Source organism: Boleophthalmus pectinirostris, unplaced genomic scaffold (genome assembly GCF_026225935.1).
Source record: "Boleophthalmus pectinirostris isolate CB_2022bp ecotype Guang Dong unplaced genomic scaffold, ASM2622593v1 HiC_scaffold_18, whole genome shotgun sequence".
Taxonomy (NCBI): Eukaryota; Metazoa; Chordata; class Actinopteri; order Gobiiformes; family Gobiidae; genus Boleophthalmus; species Boleophthalmus pectinirostris.
In genome coordinates this window covers 85,809-111,500 of record NW_026571133.1, presented here as the reverse complement: position 1 = coordinate 111,500, position 25,692 = coordinate 85,809, and the positions used below count along the sequence as shown (strand labels likewise).

Sequence of the window (25,692 nt, the reverse complement as noted above, 5' to 3'; positions counted from 1 at the left end):
AGTGCGGATTCGCCCCGTTTTTTCCTTATGTAAGGCGGCGGTAGACTGGTCCACAGACGAGCTCAGCTAATGCTAGTTACGGCACACAGCGGCCATTGACACGGGCTACATCATGGGTGTTTTTCCGAGCACGTTTTTACACAGAAAGCGAGGACTAAACCGGGACTAAACCGGGATCGAACCAGGACTAGGCGTGGACTGAACCGAACCAAACCGACTAACATGTACGACCACGCAGGGGAATATGGATTAAACTGGGTCTAAACCGGGACTAAACAAGGATTAAAGGTCTTAACCAGGACTTTACCTGGTCTAAACCGGGTCTAATATGGATGTAAACACCTCGTGATTCGATAATTTTGGGGGAAAATTCAATCCACGGCCCTGTGCTTGATGTATTTTTGGAACGCTCAAAACAAAATGTCAAATCTCGTGTGTTATTATCCCCCCAAATCGTGCTCAGTTTTAAAGGAAATGCTCACAAAAATGTCACGTAATTGCACAGTTTACTTTTAAAGCCGTTTAGTTTGATGTTAACACGTGTCTTTCAAGCCCTCGACCTTAATTTTTTTTTTTTTTTTTTTTGGATGTTGTCTTTTACGCGCAGGATGTAAACTCCATTTTCACGCGGCTAACTTAGCACGTTTAGCGCTTTCGGAGGACAATAAGTGAGGGGCTTTTGTTCTCACACGGTGCCCGCATTCGGAGCACTTGTTACCGGGTTAAAATTTCCATCTTGGCGCTGTCTGAGAAGTGTTCCTCCCACTTGAATGCCGCTGGATTTAGCCGCACACGAGCTAGCCGCGCTTAGCATCCAGTGCGCACATCTATTGACAGGAGGCTAAAGGCCGGGCTGAAGTTGGCCTTTTTTTTACGGCTAGTTTACAGTTTTTATCGCGTCTCAAACCTCGCTGACCATTTTGGAGAGCTCGGTTTGGCAAGCGACACGTTAGATTTTGTGGTATTCGAGCGCGCACACGATGGAGATGCGATGTTCAAGGGAGGGTCCCGGAGATGTTGGTTCGCATTTTGTGTCCCCTGGGTGGGTAATGCAACACGTGGTCAGGAAAAAGGGGGATAGACCCGTTGGACTGTCCTAAAGTCCCATTATTCCAACTCTGGATGGGTTTTGTTCCCAAGTTTTTTTTGTTTTGTTTTTTTGTTGGCGAGCCCAAAATGCCAGACTAGCATTTTTGTTTTGGTTTCCCGGTGGCCACAGGTCACCAGGACGCACTACAGTCTATTGTTAGGGGCACGTTGCTGGGGAGTTTATCTTTTAGAATAGTTTTAAAGGTCCTGTATTTAACAAAATTTATTCTTTTTGAGGTTTTAGACACGTTATTTGTTGTTGCCACCGTAAATAACAAGCCTGGACGTGTATTTTGTTTCATTCACACATGTTTGAGTAACACTTTATTATTTTTATTTGTCTGTTTCTAGGGGTGTAACGATATCCAAGTCTCATGATACGATATTAACGTCACGGTATGGTATTTATTGCGATATATATGGTTGGGGAAGGCTCATGATTAGGGATGTAACAATATCCAAATCTCTCGGTATGATATTTTCACAAAATACATCTCACATTACAATATTGTGATATTTTGGAGGCTAAACTTCTAAAACTGTTTAATATTCTACTTTTTCTTCTTAAAAAGCCTTGACAAGACTTAATCCAAAGAACTAAGACTTGAAAGTGTTTGGAACTGTTGTTTTTTCTTGTAGTCTGCACTGAAATGGAGCAAAGGATCATGGTCTATGTAGTTCCATGTGTTGTTTTTAGCTATTCCAGCACCATAACTCTTCATTTAAGCAAAGACATTTGTAATTCGATATATTGTGATGGTCCACGATATTATTATGAGGACTTTGACATTACAATTTCAGTTATTGTTACAGGGTAGCTGTAGTCGGGCCAGCGCCACCTAGTGCCTCCTCTCAGTTTCATTTGTCTCCAGCGAGTAGGTCAGGAATCAGAATACAATAGACAGTTCGTAAAAACCCGAAAAGTGCGAGTTCTGGCACCAGCCAATCAGCGAAGAGTCATTTATTCAGTGTTGTCAACAATTCCCCAGATCGAGGATTTAAAGCCGGAACAAAGAGAATGTTTGGTGAATTTTATCAAGGGGAAAGACGTTATTGTCCTTCTTTCTACGGGATTTGGGAAAAGCTTAATATACCAGTTAACCCCATTAGCGGCGCATTACATACGTCACGACTAAATAGCAGCGATTGGTTAAATGATAAAAACTACCCACCTACTGTCGAGCGAACGAAAATCAAAGGCTAGGGTTGCTGCGGGGTCTTAAAAGTCTTAAAAATATCTTAAATTTCATGTTCCTAAATTAAGGCCCTTTTTAAAAAGTCTTAAATTATGTTTTCCAAGTCTTATTTTTTTCACAAAGGTCTTAAATTTCATTAGCCTATATTTTTTTTGTGTAAACTCAACCTGGCTGTAGAGCAATGTTAAAATGGAGTGAGGAAAAAAAACCAAAAACCCCGTCAAATCACATAACGTCAATGAACGTCTAATCTGGAGGATGCGCAAACAATACTTTGGTTTCTGGCACCGGCGGCAGTGAGTAAACGATCAGAGTGTAAGTGGAGGTTTAATCTTCAGTGGCTGTTAGATTCTAGATATAGTAGTTGGTCGGTCATTATTAGAATTGGATCTGATGTGCTTGGCTCGCATAATGGGTGCGACGTTGGTCTTCATTTTCATTTAAGTGGTCTTAAAAAGGCCTTAAAAACGTCTTAAATTCGGGGTATTCAAACCTGGGGATACCCTGCGTTACATCCCTATCCGTTTCCATCTCCAAACAAAACACAACTCGAGGTTTTTGACGAGGAAATGACATAACATGGATTAGAAAATGACGTAATATTAGCCCGGTAAAAATGCACTGTAACTTTTCTGGTGGACGGTTCGCCATCTGCTTCTATCCCCGAATTAGTGTTGTCAAAAGTATAAAATCGGATATTAATAGAAACAGAAACTAGATATTTTTGTTTCTCGTCACCAAATCCTTTTTTTTTATTGCAAGTCACAGCTTTTCTATGACTTGATCTGCCTTTATTGTATTTTATTTTTCTAATTGTGTTTATTTTAAGAGCATTTAAGTATCAGTATTGGAAAAAAAAACATAACTGGATAAAATTTGGTAAATAAACATGAAAAATGCAGTATTGTCTAAAAAAAATCAATCTTTATCTAGTAATAAGTCTAATCTTTAGTATAAAAATAGTTTGAATTTCATGATTTGTAGCATTAAAACGATCTACTTTGATGGAGACAAGCAGGCCAGGCCCAGTTACAGACCAGATCTGTGGAGATACAGGCTGCTGTTGAGCTATAAAAACACCTGAAAAGTGAAAATTGTTGACTAGTTGAACGCCTTACTCTGGAACATTCCTGGTACAACATCTCCATGAAGATGAAAGTTAGAATTATCAGAAAGTTAAAACAGAAACGCCACAGTTAGGTTTACCAAAATCAAAGTTCACATTTTAAACTCGTCCTGAAGAATTGACCAAAACTCTGAAATCTGAGCTGACAAATGAATAAAAGAATCACATTTCAGAGCTTGTTTGTGCAGATCTAAACCTCAGGGTCAGTGGTTTTCATGCAGAATAAAGCAGGAGATTTAGTTTGTGGAGGAAATTGTCACTTGCCTCTTTTGTGATCACTACTGGCGTCTATTGAAATACTGATTTTCGTTAATTTGAGATTAATTGTGCAATGGAACTGAACATTTTTTAAGTCGCACTGTTGAATAAAGCGGGCGTTTGTGCGTCTGATTGCTCCGTACAGATGGATGTGGAGCTTTAGGCCGATGTCCGCGGCGTGTTTACAGTTCAGACCGCGCCGCATTTCTCATTTGACACAGTGAAACACTTTGCTTCAGTTTAACCAGTTGATTCTAAACACATTTTGTATCCGTCACGTTAATTGAATAACAAAACTTGATGAGGGATTGGCTCGGAGGTGGGGCCAAGGCATTGTTTTGCGAGTCTCCAATAAATCTCAAGTCTTTGACCTCAAGTCCCAAGTCAAAGAAAGGGAAGTCCAAGTTGAGTCTCGAGTAGGGATGTAACAATAACCAGAAATATCCTGATATCGTATCGGCAAACTTCTCACAATAATATCGTACACCATTACAAGTCTCTTTGTTTAAATTAAGAGTTATGGTGCAAAAAAAAGAAAGGGGGAACTACATAGACCATGATCCTTTGCTCCATTTCAGTGCAGACGACAAGAAGAAATAACAGTTCTAAGCATTTTTAAGACTTAGTTCTTTGGATTAAGTCTTGTCAAGGTGTTTTAAGAGAAAAAATTTGTTAGCCTCCTCAAAATATCTCATTAAATATCGTACCGTGAGATGTATAATCGTGAAAATTTCGAGAGATTTGGATATTGTTACATCCCTAATTGTGAGCTTTCCCACGATATCGCAATAAATATCGTACCGTGAGGTTCATACCGTGACTATATCGTATCGTGAGACTTGGATGTCGTTACACCCCTAGTCTCGAGTCACTGGCCCATAAGTCCAAGTCAAGTCCAAGTCGTCTGCTTTGAGCTTCAAGTCAGTTCAAGCCTTTAGTTTTAGCAACTTTTAGCAACGATACAGATTAAAAAATGCATTTATTTTGTCATGTGTCTGCACTGAAATGGAAGTATCATGTTCTATGTAGTTCCCTCTGTTTTACTGTAGTGTACTGTGTATTACTGTAGTACTTTTGAGGATAACCACATCGCAGTACTTCAGTTACAATGAAAGTAACAAATAAAGAAGTGGGATTGACATGTTCCTATTTGTTCCTGTAAAAATTAATCCCCGCATTTATTAACCGTAAAGGGAAAAGTATTGTCTAAAAACATAGTGTTATTTTAGAGAAGCATCAAGTCTCAAGTCACAGGCCTCAATTCCGAGTCAAGTCCCAAGTCTTAGTCTGTTTTATCAAGTCTGAAGTCCTAAAAATAGTTATGAAGTGCTTTGAAGTTTGCTTCATTTGGAGATTAATTATCAGCGCTTAATATTAATGGTAAACCAATAATATCTGATGAAATTAAATCACAACTTGGTAAAATTAAAGCCCAACTATTTCAATTAAAGGATGAATTTCGTGATATTTTACTTCACAAATTCACGAGAATCTGTCTTGAGATTCTCTCGCTGCGAGGTTCAGAATTCTCCGAGCAGCGTCACAGCTCTGAGATTAGTGCAAAATCCAGAAGTGACTCTCCCAAACTAACCAAACCAACCAAAATAAACATGGCAATGCCGACAGACGTACTTTCGTTTATTTTAGCAAAAATGCAGAATATTTTGTGCATAAGGGAAGCGTTTTGTGAGTTTGAGCAGGGAAGATGTTTGTGATTAAAATCTCAGCTGGATGTAACAAGAGTTAGATTTTTTGGCTTGTTCCGCTGTTCACAATTAAACAAAATATATTAGATCTGAGATTCTTCTTTATTTTACCACGAACTTAATCCTCCATCACAGGGTAAATGAAGCCGTCTTATTCTTAAACGTTCACTCTGCGCTGTGATTGGTTTAATCCACCTGTCACTCACACTGAGCACGACTAAAGAGTTTAGATTTCAGCGGTTATCAATTAGGAGTGTCAAACTCAGTCCCAGTTTGTAATTTTGGCCTCTGAATTTAAATCGTGGGTCAGACTAAATATTTATTTAAAAATTTCAACAACATCTGCGTGTTTTCTCGTCTTTCGAGATATGTAATGTTAAACCTTTTCTTTTTAAAATAAATGTTTAATAATAGTTTTGCTTAAGCATTGAATCCAGAACAAGCAAAATATAAAATAATAACAAAATTTTAAATGTGTGTGCGGTATAATATAATTAAATCTGGCCTGAGTTTGACACGTCTGAATTAGAATCTGTGTGTTTTTATTTTTGGACACTCTCATATTAAGGCACGTTCTCAATTTTGATGATTAATTAAATGTGCATTGCATTTTTTCGTAGCGGATTCATCAAATACTTTTGTCCATGGAGATGTTGTTGCTTTGTCTGGAATGTTTCACGGTTTGATTTGGTCTCCGTGAAGATTAAAAAAGGTTTAATGCCGTACTGTTACAGGTCAGATCTGTGGAGAGTAGGGCTGGGTATCATTAAGAAGTTGCCGATACGATACATATCTCGATACAGTGCATTTTCGATTCGATGTATATAAAATTGATTTGATATGGTTCAATAAAAAATAAAGGCTAAAATATGACTGACACTAAAATGTTATTAGGTTCTTTTTTTCAGACCTAGAGTGTTATTTCATACCTGACAGTTTCGACTGCTCACTAGCGTCTTCCTCAGAGTCACGTGATGTTGCTGTGACGTGTCCAGTCAGCTGATTTAAACAGGTTTTGGTCTCTAGGTCTGAAAAAAAGAACCTAATAACATAGAATATTGGAAGACCAAATGAATCTCATTGGACTGTGACACTAAAAGATTTTCTTAAACCACTTCTTGTGCAAAGTGAATATAAAACCCAAACATTTTATTCATCAAAACAGTGAAATGTCAAACGTGTCGCATAAACGAGTTTCCTTCCTCTGAAAAAGCAACAAAACTGTAACAAAATAATTTAGTAAAATATATACGAAAAATACTTACTTGGTGATACATCGATACAGCAGTCCCTGATATCGATACTGTATCATCACATTAAACGATACGATATATCGATATTTAGATATTTTTGCACACCCTTAGTGGAGAGGCAACCCCACTCAGAGTTCTTGTTTTTCTAGGATTTTTTTGAGCTATAAAAGAAAGAAAAAGAGATAAATGTAGGTAAACTACATTCCAGATCGAGCAATCCATAGAAACCGACGACGGACCCCCCCCCCCCGACCAAAAACCCGCGTCGTCCGTTTATATTAAAGTTGCACCGTCATCAGTATCGTTTGGTGTCCGCTGTAGCCTCTCCGTGCTGAAGCCCCCCCCCTTCAGAGGCGCTTGGGGCTCGGTGTCAGAACTGGAGCTGCTGAGTCACTTCAGGAGCAGCTGGAATAAAGTGACAAACTCCACAGACACAAACACCGGGTCTGTGCGAGGGCGGCCGCCGGGTGCCAAACGACGGCCCCGGAGACAGATTGCTTTTCGAGTTTTATCACGATTTTATGAAGACTCAGAGATAGGGGTCAGTGATGATTTAGAATTTATTACCGTTTTTATATTTTGTACTCTTTGTTATTATATTTTATTGTGACGTGTGAGCGACTGTGTCCAAGTTATTTCCTTTGTGGATCAATAGTTTGTCTAAATCTGATATTAATATATATAATTAACTTATATTTTGGACCATTTATAAGAGCAAATGGACTATTATGGAACCTACCTGAACCACGTAGGCATTAGATATAAGGCCAAATGTAAAAGTAATATTAAAGAACTGTAGGAATCAAAGTCTTTAAGCTGAATTTGACCAATAAAAACAATCATGCATGAATAGATGTTTAAATAGATGCATTTAATGCCATAGTGTTGAACATTCCAGGCAAAACAATGACATCTCCATGGAAACAGACGGCATTATACATGGTCTAATATGGTCTGAAAATTAAAATGTAATGGAAAAACAGAATGATCTTGAGCTGTATTAGAGCAAGTATAAGAGCACATAGACTAAAAAAAAAACTATTTTCTTCATCATTTGTCTCCAAAACCAAAATGAAAAAATGGATAATCGTTTGCTTTTTCAGTTTTCGATGCTGTGTGTAAATGATTAATGGAAAAAAACGGATAACGGCCGTTTCTGTGACTTAAAATGTGATGCTGGACTTCTGCATCGGGCGAGGACCGGGGGGCGAGGACCCGGGGGGGGCGAGGACCTGGGGGGGCGGAACCCGGATGGGGAGCGGAGGACCGGGCGACTGGGAGCGGGCGACTGGGGAGCGGGCGACCGAGAGCAAATCGAAAACTTTTGGTTTTGGAGACAAATAATGAAGAAAATAGTTTTTTCTTTTTCTTATTTTTGGTTTTATTTTGAAAAACGAATGATACATGGTTTGAAAAAAAAAGTACTTGCATTTAATGTTAATCACATTCTATTGTCTAAAGAAAAGAGTTTTTATTGTCATTGTGGTATCAGAATCAGTTTAGAGTATCGAGTCCTTTTTAGTATCGAAATAGCGATGTCACGATACTAAAATTTCAAACTCGTATTTTCGAGTATCCCTGTAATAATATTCAGACGGTGTTGCATTGTGTAACTTTTCCGTCAAATGCTTGTCTGGAATGTTTCACAGTGTGGCATTAAAACCTTTCTATCTTCATGGAGACCAAACCAGACCAAGCTACAGGTCAGATCTGTGAAGAGGCGACCCCGCTCAATCAGATTGTCTGTTTTTCTAGGTATTTTGAGCTGTAAAACATTGAATAAATGTAAAGGTAGGGCTGTTTTAATGTCACACTGTGGAACATTCCAGGCAGAGCAATGACGTCTCCATGGAAATGAGCAGAAGCAGGTGATGGACCAGAAAAGTTACACAATGCATCGATCTCTGTTCTGTGGCGTGTGTGTGGCTTTTTTAAACTCTTAACAGAAACGCGCAGCTTCGGTTTAAGTGGGTCAAGTCAATTATTGATGTAACTGGCTGCAATGTATTTTTTATTCTTGAACATTCAAATATTATGTAAACGATTTCTGCTTTTTGTGCTCCCGTCTAAACGAACGGACACCTGAGTGCGACAGAGCAGAACACGGGAAGAGAGGCGGTTTATGCAAATTGACTTAACTGAAAAAAACTTGTACAGGGTCATGGAAATCCTGGAAAATCCTGGGAATTTTTAGGCAACTGTCAGGCAACTACAGCTTTCCTTTAAGTTCTCATTAGGCTTTTATGATTTATTTCTGAACGCATTTTGTTTTCAGAGACGATAATAAATGCACTGACAGTATTTTGAGTGTTAAACTATTAGGGATGTATCGTGATATCGTATCGTCAAAGTTCTCAAAATGATATCATGGAGCATCACAATATATCGAATTACAAGTCTCTTTTTGCTTAAATGAAGAGTTATGGTGCTGGAATAGCTAAAAAAGACAGAGGGAACTACATAGACCATGATCCTTTGCTCCATTTCAGTGTAGACGACAAGAAGAAATAACAGTTCTAACACTTCAGTTTTAGTTCTTTGGATTAAGTCTTGTCAAGGCTTTTTAAGAGGAAAAAGGAGATTGTTAAACAGTTTCAGAAGTTTAGCCTCCACAAAATATCGCAATAAATATATCGTGAAAATATCGTTCTGTGAGATTTGGATAATGTTACGTCTCTAATAGTGAGCCTCCCCCCACCATATCGTGAGCTTTCCCATGATATCGCAATAAATATCGTACCGTGAGGTTCATACTAGGGATGGACATGATTGGTCGACTAATCGATAATTGATCATTAAGAATTTCGTCGATTTTATATTTATTTCTAATCAACAAACCAAATGTAGGTAGATATGAAGCTGCGTCTGACACAAACACTGGAGTTGTGGCCTCACAGTCCCACGTTTGGGCTCTGGCTCCTTAGAGACACTGTACGACTCAATGCACATCTGTATCCCGGTTTCATCATGGTGCATGTTTACGCAGTATCCCGGTTACTGCAACATGAAGAGCTGTGCTAAACCTGCACACGTACGATCTTTGAAAACATCGCGAAGCACAGAACAGATTCACCATCATCAGCATCCCTCCGTCACAGAAAGAACTCATATTCCACTGAGTCGTGTCTTTTAGTCTGACAGAAGCTGAACCGCATCAGCGCACGAGCGTTTTTTTTTTTTTTTCTCCACTTAGTTTATGCAAATTATCCATGCGGTTTTAAGTTTTGTTTCTGTGAAACTTGCGCAAAGCTGCATAAAATACATTATAATGTCAAACGGGCTGATGTGACTCTAGAGTCGTTTTGGTTTATATGTTGTAAAGTTGAGTTTATTTATGCAGATTAGTAATAGTAATAATAATGATGCTTATTATATAAAAACATTAATGATGAATCGAAAATCGTTATTTAATTCTCTCGACGATCGAATAATAAAATTTCATCTAATGCCCATCCGTAGTTCATATCGTATCGCAAGACGTGGATATCGTTACGCCCCTAAAAACTATAATGCATAAGGTGAATGGAAAGTGTTAACATTTCATATTTAGCCCAAAAATTCACTTTAGGTCATGGAAATGTCATGGAAAAGTTTGGAAATTTTTGTCAGTGAAAAAGTGGGAAACCTGAATTTCAGGTTGAAGCGCCCGTATTTATCTTCTGGTCTCTTCTAATGTTTCCTCATCACAAACAGACCTGGAGTTGTGTTTTGTTTCATTCACACGTTTTAACACCCCCCCCCCCCCAAAAAAAAAAAAACTATCTCTACTGAACAAAAGGTAAAATGAGCTGTTAACTTAAACTTCCACCACATGATGTCACAAGGTGGGACACAGCATTTTGAGCTTTGAACTATAAAGAATTACTCAAACATGTGTGAATGAAACAGAACACAACTCCAGGTCTGTTTTTTGAGGAGGATTCAACATTATAACAACTTTTAAAACACTGGAATGCATTATTTTTTACAGATTTTGTATAATATGGATTTTTAAGATGTATTTTATTATTTTTTTGTTTGGTTTCAATAAGTAGTGCTTAGTAATTCTAGCAAATTATAAAGGATTATTGTGAGATAGCGGTTTGGATGCTCATGAAAGTCTCGATTTGGATTTTAAAATTTAGATTAGGGTTGTCAAACGTGTTGGAAATTGGATACTAATACTAATCGAAACTATTCACAAATTTTTCGCAGGTATCGATAGATTATAATTCTACAAAAACATTCTGAAATGTGTTGGATTCATCGTTTGAGTTCATATTTCAGTCTTCTGCGTTAACCCTCCTGCCGTTGTTTACATTGTACGCTCTGAACCAAATCCTCTTTTTATTGCAAGTCGCAGCTTTTCTATGACTTGATCTGTCTTTTTTTGGCATTTTGTTTTTCTAATTGTGTTTTTTCTTTTCTTCTCGTTCCAGCTTCACTTTAGACTCAGCAAAGATGGCAGACATGGACAAGTGAGTATTATTTAAAGCTCTTATATTACACAAAATACAGTGTACAGTGAGTTTTTAGCCATGTTACAATGCTGTTACCTCCTCAGAAACAGACCTGGAGGAGTTTTGTTTCATTCTCATGCTCTGTTGTGATGTCATGAAGTTACTTTTGACCTTTAGTTCAGTAGAGATTGGGCAATTCCAGGGCTGAAATTATCTAAATGATTCTAGTGAAGGAGTATTTTTCATCAAGGGCCACATTTCAAAACATGGACAACCAGAGGGCCATGAACTGGTGCTCAGTACACTGAATAATTGACATTTTTTTTTTAGATTAAAATGAGCTATCCTTTATTCAAACTTCCTCAAAAGCTTACCGTATTTTCTGCACTATAGGGTGCACTGGATTATAAGGCGCGCTGTCATTAAATGGTCTATTTTTGAATTTTTTTCATATATAAACGGCACCGGACTATAAGGTGTATTAAATGAAACACAACAGTTAGATAAGTCAGTCAAACTTTATTTAACGTGTTCACAATAACTCTCAACTTTGTTCAGTTGTAACGCATAAAAAAAAAAAAAGTACTGTCTGAGACCTAAATTGTTCGTGGATTCACAATAACTCAATTGTTCAGTTATAACTAAAAATAAAACATTACACTCACTTTTTCAGTCCTTTCCTCGTCCAGGTGGAATAATAAATGTGGCTACAAGTATTTTTCACTGCACAGTCACAATCTGCTCCATGTGTGTTTACATGTGCTGTAATTGGTGCGGCTTTGTAGTTTACAAAAGTCGTACTAAGACACCTGAATAAATTCATCTATGAGGTGCTCTGAAATTAAATTAAGTGCACCCTACAGTGCGGAAAATATGGTACACTAAATATTACCGTATTTTCCGGGCTATTAGACGTGCTCTTAAGCCTCTAACCCCATCAAAAAACAACTGCGTCCCACAATTCAGAGTGTCCCATACATGAATCCACTCGGGTGTCCCAGTACGACTTCAGTAAACTACAAAGCCGCACCACCCACAGAACACACAAACACACACGGAGCAGACAGCGACCGCAACACCCACCCCAACACCAACGCCCCCAGACACACTCATCAGTCCACGCCACCGAGGAACGGAACGAACTGAAAAAGCGAGTCCGATGTGCCAATCTGAGTCACAACTGAAACAACTGAGTCCCTGCGACGGATCCGTTGGTCCCAGACAGCACCCTCCCTACACGCCACAATTGAACAAAGCCCAGAGTCACCGTGAACGCCACAAACAAAGTCCGACTGACCCATCGAACTGTTGTGTTTCGTTTAAAGTTCGGTGCGGTTTATTTGTGAAAAAAGTTCAAAAATAGACCATTTAATGACAGTGCCACTTATAATCCAGAGCGACTAATAGCCCGGAAAATACGGTAAATGTTGGCTTTATCAAAGTAGATTTTCAAAAAAACAGTAAAAAGTACTGCTTAAGGTAATTTGAGCCAATTCACCTAGAGGCCTGAGGGCCAAGAAAAATTGGTCTGAGAGCTGCATTTGGCCCTCGTGCCACAATTTGGACAGGCCTGGTGTGTGGAGTTTAAAAACACAGTGGAGCACTTCCTTTATTACCACATGACATCACAAGGTGGAGCAGAGTCTTTTCCATTTGAGAATAACTCTGCCTAAAGCATAAAAATATTGAGGGTTTGTGTTGTGTAGGGGTGTGCAAAAAAATCAACATATCATATCGCTTAATGTGCTGATAGTGTCGATATTAGGGATGTAACAATAACCGAAATATCGTGATATCGTATTGTCAGGAGTCTCACAATAATATCGAATTATAAGTTCTTTTGCTTAAATGCGTTGTTCTTTAGTAGGAACAGCTTATAAACATCGGGAACTACATATCCCATGATTCATTTCAGCACAGACGACATGAAGAAATATGTTTTTTACTTGAATTCTTGAGATTATTACGGAAATAATTCGCACCAAAATCATGTCAAGGGATTTTAAAAGCAAAAAAGTGTCACATCTAGAATTATATTTGCCACTCCAAAATATCGCAATAAATATCGTACCGTGAGATGCATATCGTGATAATATTGTTACATTCCTAATCGATATTGTAGGCTGCTGTATCGATATATCGCCAAGAGTATTTTTTGGCGTATTTTACTAAATTATTTTGTTAACAGCTACAGTTTTGTTGCTTGTTTAGAGGAAAGAACTTTGCCCAAGTGGTTTAACAAAGACTTTTAGTATCACAGACATGATTTAGCCTTTATTTTTCATTGAACCGTATCGAATCGATTTGATGTATATATTGTTAAAGTGCACTGTATCGTATCTGCAGTTAATGATACCGAGCTCTTGGTTTGTGTGTTTGAAAATAAGCGAATAAAACAAAACACAAGCCCAGGTTTGTGATGAGGAAACGACATAAGACCAGAAAATCCCAGCTGTGGTTTGGATGTTAAACCGACCGAACTCTGAAACAGCTGCTCTGCTTATTTGTTGAACGATTGTTGTTAATACTGAGGTTTACAAAGAGGATTCTGTCCGAGGCCGTTTAAAGACCCAGCAGCTGAGCCGGGTCTGGACCAAAGTCATTTACACGACTGACGAGGAGAGTCCATGAAATAAAACTTAGAGTTTTGACTCTCCTGATGACGATATTTAGATAATATTTAGATAATATACAGGCAATATTCAGGCGATATTTAGATAATATTCAGGCGATATTTAGATAATATTCAGGCGATATTTAGATAATATTCAGGCGATATTTAGATAATATTCAGGCGATATTTAGATGATATTTAAATGATGTTCAGGCAATATTTTAACAATATTTATATCATATTCAGGCAATTTTTAGATGATATTTAGATCATATTCAGGCAATTTTTAGACAATATTTAGATGATATTTAGGCAATATTTAGATGATATTTAGGCGATATTTAGGTGATATTTAGGTGATATTTAGGCGATATTTAGGTGATATTTAGGCAATATTTAGGTGATATTTAGGCAATATTTAGATGATATTTAGGCAATATTTAGATGATATTTAGGCAATATTTAGATGATATTTACACAATATTTAGATAATATTTTGGCAATATTTAGACGATATTTGGATAATATTTAGATGATATTTAGATTATATTTAGATAATATTCAGGCGTTATTTGGATAATATTTAGATAATATTTGGACGATATTTAGATGATATTTATGCGATATTCAGGTGATATTTAGATTATATTTAGATAATATTCAGGCGATATTCTGGCAATATTTAGGTGATATTCAGGCAATTCATGCAAAATGTCCTCTACCGTTGATGTAAAGCGTGTACAGCACCTGCTCGTCTCCATGGAGATGTTATTGCTTTGGCTTTGAAATGTTTCAGAATATGGCGTTCAGTGTTGGTGAAATGATCTGATATTGATGTTATATGATTGATATTATTAGTCATAAGCTGCCAGGTTTGTTTTGACATGTGACCATCCACTTCTGATTGGTTAATTCACCTGTCAGTCAAGACTGGTTAGACAAGACCTACTGGGGGGGAAAAAAATCTTGTCTAACCAGGCTACAGGCTCAGAGATGCAGCCCAGTGTCCCGTCTGTCTCTGTTTCTGTCTCTCTGTCTGTTTTTGTTGCTTTCTCTTCGTTTCTGTCTCTCTGTCGCTGTCTCTCTTTCTGTCTTTCTGTCTCTCTCTCTGTCGTTATGTCTGTCTGTCTCTTCTCTCTCTCATCTGTCTTTCTATCTCTCTCTCCATCTCTCTCGTGGCCTGTCTATTTGTCTCTCTGTCTTTCTCTTTTTGTCTCTTTCTGTCTCTCTCTCTGTTGCTATGTCTCTCTGTCTGTCTCTGTCTCCCGCTGTCTCTTCTGTCTGTCTCTCATCTGTCTCTCATCTGTCTTTCTGTCTCTCTCTTTCTATCTCTGTCTCTCGATCTGTCTCTCTCTTTCTCGCTCTGTCTCTCCTCTCTGTCTTTCTGTCTCTCTCTCTGTCGCTGTGTCTGTCTCTTCTCTCTCTCTCGTCTGTCTTTCTGTCTCTCTCCATCTCTCTCTCTCGGTCTGTCTGTTTGTCTCTGTCTGTCTCATCTGTCTCTCTCTGTTGCTATGTCTCTATCTCTGTCTCCCGCTGTCTCTTCTCTCTCTCTCGTCTCTGTCTCTTCTGTCTCTCTGTCTCTCTCTTTCTATCTCTGTCTCTCGGTCGTCTCTGTCTCTCTCTTTCTCGCTCTGTCTCTCTGTCACTGTCTCTTCTGTCTTTGTCTCTCGTCTGTCTTTCTGTCTCTCTCTGTCGCTATGTCTCTGTCTCTTCTCTCTGTCTGTCTCTTGTCTCTCTTCTTTTCTGTCTCTCTCTGTCGCTATGTTTCTGTCTTTCTGTGTCTCTCTTTGTCGCTGTTTCTGTCTGTCTCTGTCTATATCTCTTCTCTCTCGGTCTGTCTGTCTCCCTCTCTGTCTCTCTCTTTCTGTCTCTCTTTCTCTGTCGCTATGTCACTCTGTCTCTGTCCCACTGTCTCTCTGTCTGTGTCTCTCACACACTGTCTCTGCCAGTCTGTCTTTCCCTCCCACTGTTTGTCTCTCTGTCTCTGTCTCTCGCTGTCTCTCTGTCTGTGTCTGTCTCTCTGTCCCACTGTCTCTGTCTTTCCCACTGTTTCTTTCTCTGTCTCTCTCTCTCTTCTCCCTCCCACTGTTTCTCTCTTTCTGCCTCTGTCTTTGTTTGTCTCCCTCCCTCCTTCTTTCTCTCTTTCCCTCCCTCCTTCTTTCTCCCCCTCTCTCTTTCTTTCTCTCTGTTGTTTTTGTGCTGCATTGATCGGGCCTGTAGCTGGAGTCCAGTTTCAGAGGATCAGCAGAGCTTCAGGACACCGTGATCTGAGCTCCAAAGGCAGAGCTCCAGGCACAAGACTCGGGAGGCACGAAAACTGATGAGATCATGAAGATTAAAATTTAAAGTTACGACTAAAACACTACAACTTTTGCTTTTAGGGCATTTTAACGAGCATCAAGAGTCAGTGCTTTCTAATAGTCTGAGTTTTAGAAGTTTGACTTTTTTTCTTTCTAAATGGCAATGATTTAAAACTTTGGCTTTAAATTATTTTCTAAATAATAAAAAAATGCACTTTGTTTTTAAGGTTTATATACATTTTTTGATTGTATTTTGAGATTTCTTAAGTGTATAATGGTTGAAATGTTTTTTTGTGGATAAAATTAAGTCAACTAGTCATATTTAATGTTGTTCTGATATCATTTTGGGGAGATTCGATGCCGATACTTGTCCTTAGTGTACTCACCGATACCGATACTGCATAGTGGGAAGAAGTAGACTAAGGCTAATCGATTTTGTTACACCATAAGAGCAAAAAATAACAACTAAAAGGCTTTTTGCATTTACGGGTCGTCATTCAAGAAAATAAAACGTGGTATTGGCGTGGCGATTTGGTCAGAGGACTCGCCGATACCTGAAAAAATGTGCAGTATCGGAGCTTTTGCCGATATCGGAACAGCCCTAGTCACAATGGAATAACTTGTTGTGTAAACTTGTCCCTCTGGTCTTACCGTATTTGTTTTTTTTTTTCTGCAGCAAAGAGCAGGCCGAGATGGACCCTGCAGATATGGAAGACGTGGAAGAAGTGGAGGAAGAAGAGACCGGAGAAGACGTCAACAGCAAAGGTAAGAATCCACCGGGACACGCAGGAGACGGGCTAACCACTCTGCCGCAGAAACACCCGGAGGACACGCAGTCGGTTTACTGTTTAAACTAGAAACTCAACTCGAGCTCCTTGACATTCATCTTCCAAAAATATGTCAATAAGTTTCAAAAAAATCTAACTGTAAATGGAAAAGTCATGGAATTTTAGCATCCTTTTCAGCTTTCTGTTAAGTTCTCATGAGGCTATTATGATTATTTCCGAACGTCTGCACCTTTTTGTTTTAAGAGACGACAATAAATGCACTGACGGTAACAATAATCGAAATATCGTGATATCGTATCGTCAAAGTTCTCACAATAATATCGTGGACCATCACAAATATATCGAATTACAAGTGTCTTTGCTTAAATGAAGAGTTATGGTTCAGCAACAGTTTAAAAAAAAGAGGGAACTACATAGACCATGATCCTTTGCTCCATTTCAGTGCACACGACAAGAAGAAATAACAGTTCTAACACTTTTAAGTCTTAGTTCTTTGGATTATGTCTTGTCAAGGCATTTTAAGAGCAAAAAGTAATATTTTTACGGTTTTAGCTGTTTAGCCTCCACAAAATATCACAATAAATATCATACCCTGAGATGTATATCGTGAAAATATCGTACAGAGACATTTGGATATTGTTACGTCCCTAATCGTGAGCCTTCCCACCATTTTGTGAACTTTCCCACAATATTGCAATAAATATCGTACTGTGAGGTTCATACTGTGACGATATCGTATCGTGAGACTTTGATATCGCTACACCCCTAATACCAAACCATAAGGAGAGTGGAAAGTGTTAACATTTCATTAGTTCATTCACATGTCGGTGCTGCGTTTTGAGCTTTGGAGATGTAGACTAATAATAAATTATTACCGTATTTTCTGGGCTGTTAGTCGCTCTGGATTATAAGACGCACTGTCATTAAATGGTCTATTTTCAAACTTTTTTCACAAATAAACCGCGTGGGACTTTAAAGGAAACACAACAGTGTGATGGGTGAGTGGTTTTGTTTGTTTGTTCGTTCACGGTGACTCTGGGCTTTGTTCAGTTGTGGCGTGTAGGGAGGGTGCTGTCTGGGACCAACGGATTGTCGGCGTGTTCGCAGTGACTCAGTTGTTCAGTCGTGTCGTGTCTAGAAGTGGCACATTGCACTCGCTTTTTCGGTTCGTTCCTCGTTCCGTTCCGTTCCTCGTCGGCGTGGAGTGATGAGTGTGTCTGTGGGTGTTTGTCGCTGTGCGGTCACTGTCTGGTGTGTGTTTGTGTGTTCTGCGGGTGGTGCGGCTTTGTAGTTTACTGAAGTCGTACTGGGACGCCCGAGTGGATTCGTTTGTGGGCGCGGTCGTTTTTTGATGGGGTTACAGGGTTATGAGCGCATCTAATAACCGGGAAAATACGGTACAAACGTGGAATGAAAGAAAACACAACTCTGGGTTTTTTTTTTTTTTTTTTTTTTTTTTTTTGAGGAGGTAAAATGACTAAAAACTCAAAACAGCCAATTTTGTGTAACATAGGATCCAAGTTTTTATTTTTTGTTGAGTAATTTTAGCAGACTAACTCATCTTGCATCATTTAAAAAAAAAAAAAAAAGATTGGATCCGAAATGCTCATAAATCTTGTTTGAATTTTAGATTTGGTATGGATATTATATAAAAATTACATTCGTAGATGAGAATGTGCATTAAAGCCACAAATATGTAACTTTTTGGCTTAAAGGTTGTATAGAGGATTTTCCAAGGAACGAGAAATCCAGCGACTGTTTGTCCTTTTTCAAATGTTGCGCATGTGTGAAACCACCCCCCTCCCCTACAGCTCCTACGTAGAAACGCCTCCTCCCTCCTCCTCCTTACGCCAGAAACAGGTTTGTTTACAGCCGGTGCTGCACACATGACTTGTAAACAACTAACTACAGTGTTGGTTAGACAAGACGGAGAAGTGAGGAGCGGGGGAGGGGTGTGCAGACATTTCGTGCGCGGAGGAGCAGGGAGAGGAGAGGGAGAGAGAGGAGAGGGGAGCGGTGCGCGGAGATTCCGTGCCCGGAGAAGTGAGGAGCAGGGGGAAGAGTGGATCGGGCAGCGGGGACAGGAGCAGGAAAGGGGTGCAGAGAAGGTTGCGTGGAGATTCCGTGCGAATGAACTAGCTACAACACGCAGCAGCAAGCGGACTCTTTCTTTGCCTTGAAAATTACGTTTTCAGACATAGGATATCGCTTTCGTGTCCTGAAAAACGTTTGTCTAACTCTTGGAAATAAAGTACGTTTTCATAATAAGCAGAAGTTTCCTGTCCAGGAGTAATTTGTGGACCAGTGCGTCAGTCTTTAGACCCTTCGTCTGCTTCAGTCGCGCCATCGCTGGAATGAATCTATAAGAATCACCTTAGTTTGGCTTCGCTGCTTTTCCCCTTGTCTTCTTCTTTCAGCGACCTCAAAAACGGACTTTCTTTTGCGGCGAACTGCTCCTGGATTCTTGTCGCCATTGCAACAAACTTTGTGCGAACTGCGAGGAAGATATAGGTCAAAAAAAGCCGCTAAGAACTGTTGCGTTGGTGGAGTAAACAGCGTCTGTGCGTCTTGCGTCTGTGGACTGCGTGACAGTCGTACGTAAACCACGTACCGGCGGCGCAGGCAAGTCAGTTACACTAGAAACGTAGGGAGTTTGATTGACAGCCTGTCAGCTCACAGATAACGAGGCAGTGTCGTTATCTATTGGCAAATGTTTAGTCCCACCACGTCCAGAGTTGATGAATTTTTATTCTCTTTTTTTTGGTCATCATAATTACAAGGCTACTGCATCTTTATAATCTATCACTGACAATTTGAAACAAAACAAAATCCTCCATACAACCTTTAACAATTTATTTTTTCTTTCCCTTTTTTCATTTTGGTTGTTTATTGCACTGAAAAACCTGCGTCCTTCTGCTCGTTTCCATGGAAATGTTCCTTTTGGCTATTTTTCACACTATAGTATAAAAAACATCTCGCTTGTTTCTATGGATACGTCGTCGCTCTGCCTGGAATGTTCCACAGCGTGACATTAAACGGCTCTACTTTACATTTATTCAATCGCAGGTGGTTTTACAGCTCAAAAACGCCTGCCTCTCCGCAGATCTGCCCTGTAACTTGGTCTGGTTTGGTCTCCATGACGACAGAAAGGTTTAATGCCACACTGTGGGACATTCAGACAAAGAAATGACATGTCCACGGCGAAAAGCGTTTGACGGAGCCTCCACCAGAAAAGTTACACGATGCAGCTTTTTAAAAATTGTTTCGATAAATTGTACAGGTGACGTGCGACAGCCAGAAGGTTCCGTACTGTGTCTTTATGTTTGCCTCTCACTTTTGTATTGTGATAAATGGCAAATATGCAAAAGAATAGATTTTTTTCAGTTAAAAGTAAAAAAAAAAAACGATTGAAAATTTGGTGTGATTTTTTGCGTCGTTTCTGGTCCGTGTTGTGGCCCAGATTGCGTTCGTCTTAAGGGTGTTGACAGCGGCTTCGGTCGGTGTATTCCAGAGGATTGTTCGGGGTCTGGATGGATACAGCCCGGCCTATTTTTAGCAGGTTTTTGATTAGCCTTTTAAACATGAGCGCTGCGTCTGCCTCTGCGCCAAGAACACCGAGGAGAGGCTGGAGCCGGGTCAGAAATGTAAAACTGACGACGTTTATACAAAGGAGAGAGAGAGCTACGGCCTCTTCAGATCAGACTTTAAAGGAACACTGTGTAACTTTCATGGGGTTTTCTGCTTGATTCTGTGATGATGTTATTGCTTTGGCTGGAATTAAACACGTCGACCTTGTAGTCATTCAGTTAAAGTTGTTTTTTATTGCTCAAAAATGCATTTTTCTGACAATAAATCGCTCCGAAGAATAAGTCGCACCAGCCAAAAATGCGTAATGAAGAAAAAAACGTAAGTCGCACTTTTTGGGGGGAATTTATTTGATCAAATCAGAGACCAGGAACCGATATTTCATCTTAAAAGTCAAGTTGTAGTAAAAACAATAGAAGAGAGAACAACAGACTGTTAACGTCACATATGAAATTGTGTGATGATTGGGTGAATATTTTAGGCCGCAGATGGTTCCGAAATTGCCGATCCTTTATAATGGCGTGACCTTGGATCATCACCAACCTTTTTTTTGCGGTATTGGGCACGGGGGCTTGACCCATGTACCAAATTTGGTGACAATCGGTCCATAAATGGCGGAATTGTCCCACAGAGTCCCACAGAGTCCCACAGAGTCCCACAGAGTCCCACAGAGTCCCACAGAGTCCCACAGAGTCCCACAGAGTCCCACAGAGTCCCACAGAGTCCCACAGAGTCCCACAGAGTCCCACAGAGTCCCACAGAGTCCCACAGAGTCCCACAGAGTCCCACAGAGTCCCACAGAGTCCCACAGAGTCCCACAGAGTCCCACAGAGTCCCACAGAGTCCCACAGAGTCCCGTTCCCACAGAGTCCGTCACTGAAGTCCAGGCTTTGTCCATCCATCCAGTGACTTCAGGAAAGTTTCATGGTGCATCCTCCCGGTTCCCGTGAAGCTGTGTTCTCCATCCCCGCTTTCTGTCAGTCCCTCACTCCAAACTTTCTTTCTGCTGCTTGATTACAGTTTTCATCCGAATATTTCACAACTTGCAGCAGGACAGAGGCTCTTTCTGCAGGAGACATGCGCAGAAAACTGACACGCAAGACTAGAGCCTCTCGTGGCTGTCAGAGTGAAAATTTTAATTTACCGTATTTTCCGGGCTGTTAGTCGCTCTGGATTATAAGACGCACTGTCATTAAATGGTCTATTTTCGATCTTTTTTCACAAATAGCGTGGGACTTTAAAGGAAACCCAACAGTGTGATGGGTGAGTGGTTTTGTTTGTTTGTTCGTTCACGGTGACTCTGGGCTTTGTTCAGTTGTGGCGTGTAGGGAGGGTGTGTCTGGGACACGCTGGATTGTCGGCGTGTTCGCAGTGACTCAGTTGTTCAGTCGTGTCTAGAAGCGGCACATTGCGCTCGCTTTTTCGGTTCGTTCCTCCGTTCCTCCTCGGCGTGGAGTGATGAGTGTGACTGTGGGTGTTTGTCGCTGTGCGGTCGCTGTCTGCTCCGTGTGTGTTTGCGGCTTTGTAGTTTACTGAAGTCGTGCTGGGACGCCCGAGTGGATTCGTGTATGGGGTTTGCGGTCGTTTTTTGATGCGGTTAGAGGCTTAAGAGCGCGTCTAATGGCCCGGAAAGTACGGTATAAGCCGCCAAACCATGAAAAGTGCAACTTAAAGTCTGAAAAATACTGTACATGCGTTCTTTGTGTGGCCAGCTTTCCATAGTTCTGACCTCCTAACTTGTTTTTATGGAAATAGACAAGTCCATACCATATTGTGGCAAAGTGACGACATCTCAATGAGTCAAGAACTAAGCGGACCCTCCACCAGAAAAGTTACACACTGCACTTTTAAACGACACAAGTCCAGATGCTGCTCAAAAGACTTAACTCTGCTTAATTTCAAGAAAAAGAATAATTGGATAAAATGAATATACAGTTCTCAGTGCACAGTACAGCGCCACCTTTTTAGAAGATTAATCGACGCATGGGGCATGAGTCGCCCAAGAATCAGATCAGTTGGTGGGTTTCAGGTCTCGTCACAATGTTCTATGGGCCAATATTTAAAACTCATGAGGGGTAGATGCATGAATATTGTGGTTCAGCTTTTATTTATTCAGCTTTTGGAGATTTAATGGAAAAGTACAATGTGATCAATAGAAAATTCTGTCTTGCCCTCGATCTGGGAGAATGACATCGTTACTTTCTCGAGCCGAGCACAGTTGAGGATTTGTTTTCTCTGTCCTGTGTTCTTGTGTATGACGTGTCCGGTTCTGTCCTGTACGTCTGACCTTTGTTTATCTGCGTGTTTTTCAGTCAGTCGTTTGACGGTCCAGATGATGCAGAACCCACAGATCTTGGCCGCGCTGCAGGAGAGACTCGACGGGCTCAACGGCTCCCCCTCAGGATACATCGAGAGGTGAGCGACTAACGGATGGACAAACATCGAGAGAGAAGGGAAGGTTTTATTATACTGTGACCAAACGAAGTGATAAAATTGTACTAGTAACTCAAATATTTCAGTGTAGACGTTAAAAGTTCTGTCACATTCACTGTTTTAAATTAAACAGATTTATATAGAGCCCAAAACACAAACACTGTACAGAGGATTATTCATTCACTCGGTGGGGTCAGGTGCTATTGTAGCCGCAGCTGCCCTGGGACAGACTGACTGAAGCGAGGCTGCCAAACTGCCCACTGTGGCACCAACTTTATTTGTATAGCACATTTTACAAACAAAACAGTTTCCAAAGTGCTTCACATAGCAATGCAAAACATTTTACTTAATTCAGATTTTTTTATTATATTTATTTATTTTTTTTATGTTTAATAAAGACACTAATAGAATAAATAAAATAATAATAAAATCAATGAACAAAATAATAAAATCGATACATTAAAACGGTACTAAAAAAATAAAAAAGATAAAATTAAATAAATAAATAAATGAAATAAAAGACACAGAGGAGCACATAACTCACGCTGTATTAAAAGCCAGAGAATAAAAGTGGGTCTTAAGACGAGACTTAAAAAACTCTCCACTGTGGGGTTTTCCCGGTGGTACTAAACAGACCCGGACCTGTTGAGTCTGAGCTCTGACTAGATCAGGCTTTGACTTTCTCAACCAGCTTCATGAAATCAAACTTTATGTGATAAAGCACTAGACCTTAAAACATTTTGTAGTGCAACTGTAGCTCCCAATCTGTAGAAAGGAAAATGGCTTGATTTTTGACCATAAAACATTTGGCTAAACGGTTCCTCCTCATTGAACTAGGAACAACAGAGTCGGCCTGGACGATTAATTGACCAAGAATTTATTGCGATAAACAATAATATTGACATTTTGAGACCAATTTCAACTAATATAATGACAATGGAATAAAAATTTAAACACACCCTTTCAAAGATCAATGAACCTTGCTTTCTAAAGAACGTTTAACACAGGAAGTGTAAGACAACCAAAAATAACAGGCCTAAATAAAACAGACTTGTTAACACAGGACCAGCCTCATGTGTGGTTTACAGCGAGGACTTGTTCACAAAAATACACTTGAATAAACCACTGTTGAATCTAATACAACCAAAGCAATAAATAAAATGGATTATTAAGTTTATGTAACAAAATTGCCCTTAAAAGTGATTTTAGTCATTCAGATTCAGAAAACTTTATTAATTCCATAAGGCAATTCATTAGCAGCATCTCAGAGCAAAACGAACACAAAGTGTGTCAGTCCACTGCCGTCCACCAGTGGAACTCAAAATAAAGTACAAATTACAGTGTAAAACTTTCATAAAACTGTACCCTTAGAATTTAACAATTTAATAGCACAGGGCACAAAAGAATTAGAGAACCGGTTGGTTTTCCGTATCAGGAGCATAAAACCGACGCCCTGAAGACATGAGGATAAAATCAGGAGCCAGAGGATGAAGCGGCTGAGCCACGAGACACTTGGCTTTGCTCAGCACCTGCTCCTCCCACAAAGTGCAGCTCCCTCAGTTTGACCCCTGTGATTTTCAAGCAGGTTTTAACAATGTTCTGAAGTTTGTTTTTATCCTTATTGTCTTACATTGGAATATTGTGTCTCATCTCTGTGGCTGCTGCTGTGGCCTTGGCATTTTGGCCTTGAAGTTTTCTTATTAACTCGCGACACAGGATGTTATTTCACTATAAGAGAGCCGCTGTCTGTATCGTGTTGGTTTCTTGTGGGATTTCGGGTTCTCTCGGGGGCGGGGTTAGTTCTGTCGCTCGGGTTTGGGTTTATATCGGCAGTTGGGGTTTGAGACATTTCTTCTCGTTATTTGCTCGCTGTATTTGACACACGTGGCTGTTGAGTCGTGTCCCGCTCACCAGTGTTGATTTGACATCGTGGCTTGTTTTGTCGCACGGAGATGAACAGTTTTGTCACTCTGAAAACGGCGCTTGTGTTGCATAAACCTTCTGCACTCAGACTACACGCGCATCCGCCGTGTCGATAAACACAGCGCACGTTGGTTCAAGCGTCATTACACTTGATAAATGAGAGGAATCAGAGCGACAGAAGCTTCTAACATTCAGTTTCTGTTTTCCTCGTTCTCTCTCGCTCTCAAACAAGCTGCAAATAGAATTTACTGTGACCGGAAAGGTTATCGAGCTCGTTAAGTTGTCGTACAATTAATTGATTTATTGATTATCGTTACAGGCCTACAACAGAGCTTTAAGAATTTTCAATGAAACCTGCTTTTAGGCTAATTCGTGTTTCATATTTTGAAGGTTCAGGTGAATTAAATGTTGATTTACTGATTGACCAGTGTCTCTCCTGTTTCTTTTATGCAGTTTACCGAAGGTGGTGAAGCGCCGTATCAACGCTCTGAAGAACCTGCAGGTGAAGTGCGCTCACATCGAGGCAAAGTTTTATGAAGAAGTCCACGAGCTCGAGAGAAAATATGCCGCCCTCTACCAGCCGCTCTTCGACAAGGTGTGATTTTTCAATATTCTAGTCGTCTTCACAACTTTACCCTGCATGAAAATAATCCTAACCCAGAGAACGAGAGCAACTAGAGCAGTACATGGGTCCAGTCAAGTGGTAACGGAGGGAAACGGGCAGATTTTTTACATTCAAATGTCTCTTATTCAGAAACTAGAGGAACTATTGAAATAAGTAAAGTATCAGAAAGTAGGAAAGAGTTACACTCCAACAGGGTCAAGTTAAACCTGTGATATTCTTTCAAGTTGTTGACAAAAAAATTTTAAAACTCATGTCGATAACGGAGGGAATGAAATATGCAGCACTTTTTGGTCAATAAATCCAAACAGTGAAAACTCTTGGTTCTCACTTACATATCCTTAACAAACTGGTTTGAAT

At 39.9% G+C, this 25,692-nt stretch overlaps 1 protein-coding gene across 3 annotated transcripts in view; it reads left to right on the top strand.

Annotated features, from left to right (window-relative positions):
* Positions 1–25,692, top strand: part of nap1l1 (nucleosome assembly protein 1-like 1) — a 63,609-nt gene that overhangs the window by 211 nt on the left and 37,706 nt on the right. For all 3 annotated transcript variants that reach the window (XM_055153266.1, XM_055153264.1, XM_055153265.1), the window contains exons 2-5: positions 11,047–11,085; positions 16,658–16,746; positions 22,667–22,769; positions 25,164–25,305. In XM_055153266.1, the coding sequence (XP_055009241.1) occupies positions 11,069–11,085; positions 16,658–16,746; positions 22,667–22,769; positions 25,164–25,305 (351 nt within the window). In that variant the 5' untranslated portion in view covers positions 11,047–11,068. The remainder of the gene's footprint in view (positions 1–11,046; positions 11,086–16,657; positions 16,747–22,666; positions 22,770–25,163; positions 25,306–25,692) is intronic.